The sequence below is a fragment of the Camellia sinensis genome, chromosome 10 (genome assembly GCF_055761805.1).
Source record: "Camellia sinensis isolate YWXY chromosome 10, ASM5576180v1, whole genome shotgun sequence".
In the NCBI taxonomy this organism is placed as follows: domain Eukaryota; kingdom Viridiplantae; phylum Streptophyta; class Magnoliopsida; order Ericales; family Theaceae; genus Camellia; species Camellia sinensis.
In genome coordinates, this window is record NC_138970.1 from 179716877 (window position 1) to 179728938 (window position 12062).

Here is a 12062-nt window from a genome sequence, read left to right on the forward strand (position 1 = left end):
TATATGTCATTTTGGTCCCTAATAATTAAATTGTGTCAATTTACTCCCCATTGTATAAAAAAGTGTTTGAATCTAGTTCTCAAACTTAATTTTAGTATAAAACGTATGACAATATCATTTTTTTATTATGATTAACGAATTATTAATGAAAAGGATGTTAATTTTTATGTGAATTAAAATATTAAATGAGTCTAATATAATTATGCAAAACCTATGAAACCTACAATATTTTTCCAAAAATTTAAAGAAATTTGGTATAATATATGTATATATATTTGTTTTTGTTTTTTTTTGGTTAGAATTTACACTAGTCTAATTTAAAGGCACTACAAGAAATGTCACTTTTGGCTACCAAAAAATTGGTCGCCAAAAGTGACTTATTTAGTCGCCAAAATGAATTAGCGACCAAAACTTTTCGTCGCTAAGCTCGTCGCCTTTACCCTGTCGGCGATAGTATTGGCGACTAAAATCTGTTTGGTCGCCGAAAGTGTAGACATTTGGCTACTAAATTGGCTTTAGTCGGCAAAAGGTACGTTTCCCCTACTAAAATAATTGGTCGCCAATAATCAGCATTTGGCTACGACTTTGATTTTAGTCGGCAAAATATAGTTTCTGCCACTAAATAATTGGTCGCGGAATTAGGATTTTTGGCTACCAATCTGTGGTGGTCGGGGAAGGTTCACTTTTAGCTACTAAATAATTGGTCGCCGAAAGTGCACATTTGGCTACTACTTTGAGTTTAGTCGGCAAAAGGTCTGTTTCTGCCACTAAAGTATTAGTCACTAAAAGTGCTACCATAATTTAAGAATAACTATTATAGACCAAACATTTTTGTCACCAATAGAATACATATTTTTAGCGACTAAGTAATTTTTGTCATTGTTACTTTTGCCCACTAAAAGTTTTGTAGCCAAAAGCCTGCTTACATTCACATCTTCATTTTTTGCCACCAAACATTTTAGTAGCCAAATGACACCATATTTTTTCCGTGACTAAAAAATTTAGTAGCCAATACTTTCTTTATCTCTTTCTCAATTGTTTTAGCTACTAATTATTTGGTCGCAAAAAATTAATGGGTTATGTTTTTGCTACTAAATTCTAAGTCACCAAAACATTTGATTACATATTTACCTACCAAAATATTTGGTGGCCAAATACGTTACACATTTTTTTTTTAATTAAAATATTTGGTGCACCTGTATCCATTATTAATCAGCATTCCTGTATCCATCAACAGTAAATATGTTATGAAGCATTCAACAACAATTACACACATTTCAGTTCCAACCATCAAAAAAATTAATATTGAACATCCAATTATATATATATATATATTACAAATTTCATAAGAACCAAGTCTAAGCCCACGTCAATAATTTAATTTAATTCAATACATAATACTGGAATAACCAAATTCATTGTGCACCTACAACTTTTGTACCACAACAAAAATTATATTATGTACTGCCACAAAACTATTATGTACCACGTGCTATGTTAATTGCTACCAACAAAATTTTTTTTACAAACCACTATATATACGGATAGAGATATGAAAAAAATGCCCTCCCATACTTGTCAACAAAAACATATCCACAATTGTATGTCCAAAAACATCTGCAAGAAAGGGGGAAAAAATCATTAGTTCGGTGCGTGTAATGGCACTTCTGGACGACATATATATATCGTAATAATTTCAAACATTAAAAGACAAGGACAGTGATATCTATTAACTAATGCAAGACATCCAAACATGAACCCATCATGAGTTCTTGTTTTAGCTTTTTTATCTCTAAATCTATCGAAGTAAATTTTAGTACTTAAATGTGAAAGTAAATTGTGTAGGTATTATGAAATTACCAAAATTTTGGGTGTACTTACCATTTCATCCAAAAATTATTTGTTATAAAAATGTAAGAAAACCCATCATTACAGTTTGTCTGGTATCCATAAAACTCACTATGGTTATGCTTTTGTGACCTCCACGAAGCTTCCAGTTACGTTAGTTCAGTGTTTTTCTGACCTCCACGGATGGAAATTAATATGGTCTTTTTCTTCGTAAAAGATTCTAATTTTCTCAATATACTCATTGAAATTTTGGAAACACTTTCCTTAAAGAATAAACTAATTAGTGGGTTTATAGATGTATATATGCTTCTGTTTGTGAATGAGTAATGCCTTGGGTTCTTTAAAGGCTTATGGGGACGAGCTATATAAGATTATGCTTAACTATTCTTCCATTACACCATCTAATTTTGATACGTACCTTCAATACTTAGCTTCTTTAGTCCTAAGTTCCCTATTCTGTTGCTGAGGAATTATCCTCCCATCAGCCAAATCTTGAGGCCATGTTATGTATATGAACTATCTATTGTTCAACTGTTGCACATTTTGTAGTGGTGATAGTTAAACTTATCAAATACACAATTGCGCCTAAACCTTAGCTGAACTTTACAAATCCTTTGTTCCAATTTCCAAAGGACTAGGTCAACAGGATATATCATTCGTCACATTTAGTTCTTGTCCTACTTACGTATTGTGGACACCTACATGTCACATTTATCACCGAGAAGCTTCCTATTACGGAAAAACAGTGGCTCGGGGGCTGTTTTGCATTTTCACCCCCCGAACCCCTTTTTTCGACAAAGTTTATGACATTTTCAACTCTAATTCCCAAAGTAGGTGTCCTATTTATGTACCGTCTGTCCGTAGATGTCACATTTATCACCGGGAAGCTTCTCGTTACAAGAAAATAAAATTTCGGGGGCTACTTTGCATTTTCGCCCCCCGAACCCCTTTTTTTGACTAAGTTTATGACATTTTCAACTCTAATTCCCAACGTAGGCGTGCTATTTACGTACCGTCTGTCCCTACATGTCACATTTATCACCGGGAAGCTTCCCGTTATGAGAAAACAGTGTTTTGGGGGATGCTTTGCATTTTCGCCCCCCGAACCCCTTTTTTCGACTAAGTTTATGACATTTTCAACTCTAATTCCCAACGTAGGCGTGCTATTTACGTACCGTCTGTCCCTACATGTCACATTTATCACCGGGAAGCTTCTCGTTATGAGAAAACAGTGTTTTGGGGGATGCTTTGCATTTTCGCCCCCGGAACCCCTTTTTTCGACTAAGTTTATGACATTTTCAACTCTAATTCCCAAAGTAGGTGTCTTATTTATGTACCGTCTGTCCCTACATGTCACATTTATCACCGGGAAGCTTCCCGTTACCAGAAAATAAAATTTCGGGGGTTGCTTTGCATTTTCGGCCCCCGAACCCTTATTTTCGACTAAGTTTATGACATTTTCAACTCTAATTCCCAACGTAGGCGTGCTATTTACGTACCGTCTGTCCCAACGTGTCACTTTTGTCACCGGGAAGCTTCCCGTTATGAGAAAACAGTGTTTTGGGGGATGCTTTGCATTTTCGCCCCCCGAACCCCTTTTTTCGACTAAGTTTATAACATTTTCAACTCTAATTCCCAACGTAGGCGTGCTATTTACATACCGTCTGTCCCTACATGTCACATTTATCACCGGGAAGCTTCCCGTTATGAGAAAATAGTGCTTCGGGGGCTATTTCGCATTTTCGCCCCCCGAACCCCTTTTTTCGTCTAAGTTTATGACTTTTTCAACTCTAACTCCCAACGTATGTGTCCTATTTACGTACCGTCTGTCCCAACGTGTCACTTTTGTCACCGGGAAGGTTACCATTACTTTTAAACACATATTCGAGTTACTATTCAAAATACCACTGTTGAAGTTTACATGTTACTCTAAACGAAGATTGAAATTCGCTATGTTTTTTTAACATGTTTCTACTATAGTTAATCTTAATCAAGTACATATTTTAAATACAAGTTCATTGTTAAGAAAACTCAATACCAAACTCTAGTAACTACACAAGAAATCATTAACCCCAAATAACTCAAAAATTGATGACATTTTCAACTCTTCAAGCGAACATATTTAAACAAAGTAAGTGTGACATTAATGAAATTGTTCTTACCAAAAACCAAACGTCGGATGCCCAACTTAGATTCCCAAGAGTTGTGACAGTTTGGCGACTACGCTATTGAGATGCTCGACCTTTGTATTTGTCTCGTCCCTTGCCTTTTGTCCCTCCTCCCGCTCTTTCAACATCTCATTGGATAATTGAATGCGCTCCTCTCGTTCTTTCAACAGCTCATTGTAACATCTCTCGCGCTCCTCTCGCTCTTTCATTAACTCGTCATGATCCTTTTGCCGCTCCTCACGAAGTGCCTCTACCTCAGCTTGCATTGCCTCCATGTCCTTATCGTGCGCTCGTGTTGTAAATATGGTAGACGGTTGTGGGCCACTCCCAAATCCAAGCAAGTACCTTTTCTTCTGTCCAAGCACTTGCCTTGAAATCTCCTCTTGTGTCAATGGCGTCCCCGACTCGATGGCAGCCGCTTGTACATTGACCATCTCTTGCTGTCATTTCAAATAAATAAGACGAAAAAAACTTTGGCAACATATATGTATTATTAGGTACTAAGTACAAGAAAATATTGAATACATATATTTCGTTGTCACATACTTACATGCAGCTCACGGCATTTTGGATGGATCCAGTCATTCGTTTTCTTTGAAGTGTGGCTGTCCTCATAGAACTTTGGGAAATCCAACTCTCCATCTTTTGCTACCTGTTAACACATCAATGTATAAATCAATGACACTTTATGCACCAAACAGACAAATTTCCATGAACAGATTTTTAAACAAATTGCTGGACAGATTGGGAGACAGATTTTCTGCCAGATTTTCAGACAGATTTGCAGCCAGATTTGGAAATAGAGGCAGCACTATTCTAGTTCGAATTCAAAGAGATTATCATTAACAAATTTATATGAGCTATGTTACTAGACTAATGATTGGGTGTTATTCTTAAGTATGAGATGATCTTTTCCTTATGGGCCAATTGAATATGGTGTTATTCTTAAGATATTTACACTGTAGTACTTAGCACCAAAGTTTGTCTTTCTCACTAAGAATTTTCCATCCAAGTTTAATGAGAAGGGATGCATTGTGATCTTTAACTTTTCTAATACCTAGTCCCCCTTCAACTTTTGTTTTACACACATTATCCCAACACACCAAATGAACTGGGAATAATTGAGGTCACAGACAAAATGAGAGTGGTTCTGCCAGCAAGAGATAGATTTCTAGCTTTCCACCCTGAGAGTCTAGTCTTCATCCTTTCCATGATCTCATTGAACATGGTCTTGTTAACTCTTTCATGGAGAAGTAGGGATCCCAGGTATTTACCAAGATCTTACGTCAGGGGGATCCTACTTTCAAACTGCCATGGTCATAGCTTTATGTCTAGGAAGGTTAGAAGAGGCAAAAAGTTTAGATTTAGCATGGTTGACTTTCTGCCCAGACACATCACAAAATTCAATGAGAACATCCATGATAATTTCACAGTTGGGTTGATCAGCTTTGGCAAAGAGTATGAGGTCATCAGCAAAGAACAAGTGAGAAAGTGGGGGACTATTTCTAGAGGCTTTAATGCCCTTCCAAGTGCGATCTTTAACCTTGGAAGTGATCATGTTTGAGAGTCTTTCCATATAGAGTACAAAGAGGTAAGGTAAGGTGAGATTGGGTCACCTTCCCTTACGCCCCTTTCATTATGGATACCATTAATCACTTCTCCATTCCAAAGTATGGAGGAGTGGCTATTAGTAACATAGCTCATAATCAAATTAACCCAATCCTCATTGATTTTAAAATCAAACAGATTATGTCCAACAGATTTATATGAGCTATGTTAGTAGAGATTATCAAACAGAATTTCTCAAACAGATTATGTCCAACAGATTTTCGCACATAGCCACTTATAATCACTTCAGATTATGTGTATTATAACATGGTGTATGTACTGGAATATCTGTTTTTTGTGAATGTATTAACTTAAATCTAAAACACAAAGAGCTGCAAGACTAATGATCTTAAGTGAAAAACAGAGTATAGTTTAGATTTTGGGCAGTATATATAGTTCAGATTGTGTATGAATTAGTGTAGACAGATTTAGTAAAACTATTGTGTATACTGTATTATAGTGTAGTATAGTGTACACAGATTTATAAATCTGAACTATACACAATCTGTATTATAGTTTAGACAGATTTTTAGAGTATAGTTTACATTTTGTAGTATAGTGCAGTATATATAGTTCAGATTGTGTATTATAGTGTAGACAGATTTTTATATACTGTATTATAGTGTAGACAGATTGTGTATTATAGTGTAAACAGAGTATAGTTTAGATTTTGCGAGACAGATTTCGAAAGAAAGACAGAGTATAGTGTAGGCAGATTTAGAATGCAAACATGTAGGCAGATTTTTGACAGACATATTTTTTGCAGACAGTACATGTTTGCTAACAGATTTTAACATATATATATAGCAGAACATAACATTTTTCATATCCAAACAACATATAATGGATTCAAGTTTAAAAAAAATCGAACTCACCATAGCAGCCATCGCGATAGGAAATGAGCGAGACCCATTGGTATGATTGTACGGCAATTGACTCCTATTACTCTTGCCAGCTTTTGACCGTTTCTGAAAATAAGTCAAGCAGATAAACAATTTTTTTGTCAATGTTAAGGCATTGGACATTTTCACATAGATGTATCTACTCTATCTAGTCTATTATTTTACCTGGTGAGATGCATCTTGCCATGCCACATCGATCAAATGCTTCCAATTATCTAAACTCACCCCTACGGGCGGATGACCATAGATCTCATCACGTGGAAGTCCTTCTAACAATTCGAACTCTTGCTTCAAGGTGTACCTCCAATCTTTGTACAACCCATAGGCCTTCTTATTCACAATCTCCTGTGCTTGTAAGTCATTGTGGAAATCGTCTCCAATTTGAAACTTGTCCTACATGCAAAACAAATTGAAATAGTAATCATTACATATTAGTCTTTCTTATTACTCACATAATACAATTACATATTGTGGACAAGTAATATTAGTTACAAGAACTCCTTGGATGATGGCAGCTTTTGTAGTCTCATCAAGATCCAGCCATGACTTCACATCTTTCAAAGGGCACAAGGTTCTAATTTGAATTCCTAACTCGTTAGTTGCTGGAGTGGCATACTTGCCAGTCATTGCATTCAACCCACGATCGATGTGAACATAACATTTTTCCCCTTTTTTGGCTCTAATTATTTTTTGTATGCCCTTGCCAAGTGTCGGTCCACGTACACGTAGGGGCTTCGAAGTCCCTGTTAACAACATAACATCATGAAAATTGCCTAAAATTTGGCTACAAAAAAACAATGGCAATGGCATGTGGTAATTGACAAATTTTATACACTTTATTCTTACCTACGCCACTCGGCTGCGTTTCGGATGGGGCTTGTGTCTCATCAGAATCAACCATTGGTTGGCTAGTGACATGATGAGATGGTCCCACATTTGATCGGACGGGTAGAACAGGAGACGGAGCAACGGGTGATCCTAAAGGAATAGCAGTTGGCGAGTCTGTTTCTGGCTGCTGAGTGTCTTCTTCCGAAGCCGACCAGTCTTTAAGCCAGGAACCATTTTCCAATCTGCAATAACATAAGTAACACTATATACATGAACTAGACAAAAATAAGTCCGCTTGATTATTGCAGACAAAAATAATACATGAACTATACAATAACACAAGTAACACCATTTTCCATTTTCCAATATGCCATGATATGCCTACTTTAGTTAGTTTGGACAAAAAATAATTTTGAAGGCATGAACTAACTCAACTAATTTCGAAACTGAGAAGTTCATTAAAAGCACCCCCAAATTCATACAGATACAAGGATGAGCTAGAGCTCAGGCAAAGTTCCATCCTCTGGTACTATCTTGCAATGCATTGCATTTGTTTGCATCAACTACGCCAACCAATAAAAACTGAAAAAGAAAATACATTGCCTACCTAAAGTAAGCTCTAAAAAAACCTGCACTTCTCAACATATCTAAAGCAAGCAACAGTTTTTCTTACGCATATGATTCATGAAAATCTAGTATTCACAACTTCAGAGGAAATTAGGTCATCAAGAAGCACTTGATGATCATAGTGTAACTAAACTAAACTACCTCAACAGATATTCAGCAGCTTCGGCTCCTGTATCTTTTGAAATTAGGTCATCAAGAAGCACTTGATGATCATAGTGTAACTGCAAACAAGTTAGGAGTGCTTGTATTACTTTATTTAATAACTTCGCCTGGTAAGTGAAGAATAGAACATAAAGGCATTTTCTTTGTATCAACGAAATAAAAGTATATACATTGGGATAAGAAGTCTTAGTTGTTCCCATTAGCTATAAATATTGAACTTGCCTCTGCAAGAAAAAGATGGAATAGGTGTATGGGGTTGAAAAGGTTTGAAACATTATAAAGCATATCATCACATCTGTCTTGGCAGACCCGACATTCAAGCTCTAAAAAGACTCATTAAAGACTTCTTAGCAACCAATACTCTTAATAACCACTAAAACTATTCTAGCATGTGTTGCTTACTGTTGCTTGGCACCGAAGGACACGTGAAACAGTTGCAAAAGCACTTCAAATATGATATCGTCCTACAAATCAACAGTAGACAAGAAATTAGGATATAGCAGGTCTAAAGAAAGGCACATATTCTACGAACAAGAAATTAAACAATTAATAAATTAATATAACCATTCAAGCTACACGAGCAACTATATAAACTGAATTTTCTTGGAGTTGTCATCTCTCGCAAATAAGGTTTGTAAATGGCTTTTAGATGTGTTTCAAGCTTCATCTTGAATGACTACTTTAAAAATTTGAAGAGTGGAATCTAACTTCGGCAGATTATGAAATATTAGACCCTAAAGATCGTTATGTGTATGCTATTTCCAAATTTCGTTACTTCTGAACTGCAGTTGATTTTTGGGAGCCTATGGAATTTCAAGCCATGCTTATATAGGTCAACTTTGCTCATTCATTGTGCATGTCTAGTACATGAAAAATCTTTACGAGTTTTTCCAACTCATTTAACTAGCAAGAACTCTGTTGATGGTCAAATTCCAAAAGCCCTGTTTATTTTGTCAAGTAATACCTTTTGAAACTGAGAAATGGAGAGGTGCTAGGCAATTAGGTAATTGTCGTGACTATTCTTGTATGCATATCTCTATGTAATTTCATCAGTTGTGGTAGTGAAAGAGGTAAGTTATGGAATTAATAGGTTGTAACAAAAAACTGTGGAACTTGGGTCTGGTTGTAGTGGGGGAAAGTTTTAGCCCTGGTGTGGTTTTTTCATGTGGAAGTGGGGAAGTTTCACCCCTTACGATTAAGTTGTATCAGATTTATCCTTTGTTTTTAATTTTCTGAACATACTTAGACAACACATAAAATCTCAACAATCCACTATTAAGAAGTAAACCCGTGAGCAAGGATCAAATTTAGTTTTGGTGTGCTGTTTCAGTCAACTTTGAAACAGAAATATTTCGGAAACACAAGGAAAAAAGAAAGGAAATTTTGACTATACCCTCTTGTGGTTTGGCTCATGTGCGCATAGCCTCCCTAATGTTCAAATATAAACACAAAACTCCCTGTGGTGGTTTCTGTCTAACATTACTGAAATAAGTAAACTTCAGAAGGGACAGGTTAAAATATGATACCAGCTGGTGTAATATAACTGCCATATTTGGTGCATGATTTTAACTTAATGTCAATTATGTTGTTAACAGGTTGGCGATGCTGGGCCCATTCTTGATATGATGGCTGTGGCACTAGAGAACATCCCAAGTAATGCTGTTGTATCTAAAGCAACAATATTCGCTGTTTACCGGACTGCACAACTTATTTCTTCCATTCCTAATGTTTCATATAACAAGAAGGCAAGATTCGATTTCCTCATATAGCAATATGTTGCTATGTTTTCAGTTTATAAAAATCATCTAACCCTGCGGCATAATTTCTTGCTTCAGGCCTTTCCTGATGCTCTATTTCACCAGTTACTTTTAGCAATGTCCCACCCAGACCACGAAACAAGAGTAGGGGCACACCATGTTTTCTCCATTGTGCTTATGCCATCTCTTATTTGTCCTTGGTTAGTTCGTAATGGAGGACCTGCACAAGCTCTCCTGGGGTTTTCGCCAATTGCTTCAGAGAGGATAAAGAATGGATGTTTCTCGATTCAGGATGAAAGCAATGACAAACCCAAGGAGGAAGTCAGTCAAGTTTTGGATAATGGCGTGACTCAATCTATAAAATGTCCATCTCGTGGTCAATCATTTAGTTTCAAGAATGCTATGGTCAATGGAAAAGCAGTATGTCACAAGTCTTTGAAAGTTGCAACACAATCTATCATTTGGTTTTGCCTTACTGTGATTATTGTCATTTTTCTAATGATCTCTTTTGAGTGATTTATCTATCTAATCTTCTTCAGGATCTGACTGCCCTCCGATTGAGTAGTCACCAAGTGAGTCTCCTGCTTTCAGCAATCTGGGTGCAGGCAACATCCACAGAAAATACCCCTGCAAATTTTGAAGCGATGGCCCACACATATAATGTCACTTTATTATTTACCCGGAATAAGGTATCCTCATGGTGCTGTTTACTTATATTTATTGGAACTACCATTTTGATACTTATCCCTTGGAATTTCTTTATATGTACTTTTTTTTCTTCTTTTTTCTGGATTAAGAATTCTATATTGAAAAGATTCCAGTTGCTTGGGAAAGTAACTCTAAGATAAAATTGTATCTACAATATACATTCAGTGAATCTGGAAAGAAGTTTCGTGGAAATAGAATACTGTATTTACTTCACTACTAGTACTAGCTTTACTTTAAAAGTGGTGAAAGCCTGCTTTCAGAGATTTGAGTTATTTGATTGTAAAAAATGATTCTTCTAACACTCTTAAAACCAGAGTTCTAATGAGCTTCTCACCTGTGGCAACTTTGTTACGTAATTCAAGGTTTTGAATCCTATGAGCACTGAGAGTAATTTTTTTTAGTCTTCATAATAAGAAGTATCTTTTTCTTTTGGATTCTTAAGTAGGCTAATGTGGAAGCTGATATGCCTAATGTGGAAGCTGATATGCCCTATGTGGGCAGTTTTAGTGGGTACCGAAATGCCTCTATATTTATTTTGGTGGTCCTCAGAACTTTCTTGGAGTTGTCATCTCTATTGTCAACTATGATGGCCTATGATTTTATCAAACTTATAATCCCAGGCATATCAGACTGGCAAAAGAGGATTCAGTACCTGACCCTTTGCATTTCAAAGCCAGACTGTTCAAAATCTGTACACATACATATTACAATTGAATTCAAACTAACCCTTCCTTCATTTATTCATGGCTAACTCTTATTCTAATCTCTATCTACAAAACCATAAAATAGCAACAACAAAGCATAAACAGAGCAGAGGCAGCCCCAAACTTGAACCTAAAAACATCGACACAGTTGCAGCAGCAACCAGACAAAACCAGCTTTACAGCCATACCAGCATAGCTGCAGCCAAACAAATGTTGATGTTCTCAGAGCTTCCTATATCAGATGCATTCCACCAAAAGGCACCATTCAGTTACATTCCACCAGCACACCCCATAGTAACCCATTACACAAACTGCCATGCTGACCATTAAATACACCAACCATTCAGCTCTTCAATGAATGCAGGTTTAACTGGGCTCAACTCACAATCTGACCAGCATAGCTGCAGCCAAACAAGATGCAGACCAGCACCCTTCCATTTGACAGCAGCCCAACAAAACACCACATTTAACCTAGTGACAACCATTTGACAGCAGCTCCACAGAATGTACTCCAGGCCCCCTCAGAAAACATTATACTTGACACAGTAAGCAGCAGTTAGATACCAAAGCTACACCATAAACTTCACTACCAAAGATACACCAAAAATGCCTCCCACTACATTCTGGACAGCAACCCTTCCAGGGCAGATCAACAAAGGCAGGGCAGAGATAAACCAAAGGAAAAAAACATAGAATGGCAGAGAACAAAAACATGGGTCCAGGGACTGCACTTCTGCACTGAGTGGGTAC

General features: G+C 36.6%; 2 protein-coding genes across 2 annotated transcripts; one reads left to right on the plus strand and one right to left on the minus strand.

Moving 5' to 3' along the window:
• Nucleotides 1-5319: 5319 nt before the first annotated feature.
• Nucleotides 5320-8343, minus strand: LOC145800913 (uncharacterized). The gene is made up of 7 exons (XM_082890666.1): nucleotides 8314-8343; nucleotides 8123-8202; nucleotides 7373-7596; nucleotides 7019-7269; nucleotides 6692-6919; nucleotides 6500-6592; nucleotides 5320-5559 (listed from the first exon to the last, which is right to left on the minus strand). The coding sequence occupies exons 1-7, from the start codon at nucleotides 8341-8343 to the stop codon at nucleotides 5320-5322; spliced, it is 1146 nt and encodes a 381-aa protein (XP_082746792.1).
• A 1319-nt stretch (nucleotides 8344-9662) lies between these two features.
• LOC145800914 (protein SEMI-ROLLED LEAF 2-like) lies at nucleotides 9663-11642 on the plus strand. The gene is made up of 6 exons (XM_082890667.1): nucleotides 9663-9677; nucleotides 9739-9888; nucleotides 9979-10320; nucleotides 10440-10589; nucleotides 11054-11288; nucleotides 11398-11642. Exons 1-6 carry the CDS (start codon nucleotides 9663-9665, stop codon nucleotides 11640-11642), a joined length of 1137 nt encoding a protein of 378 aa, XP_082746793.1.
• Nucleotides 11643-12062: the final 420 nt, after the last annotated feature.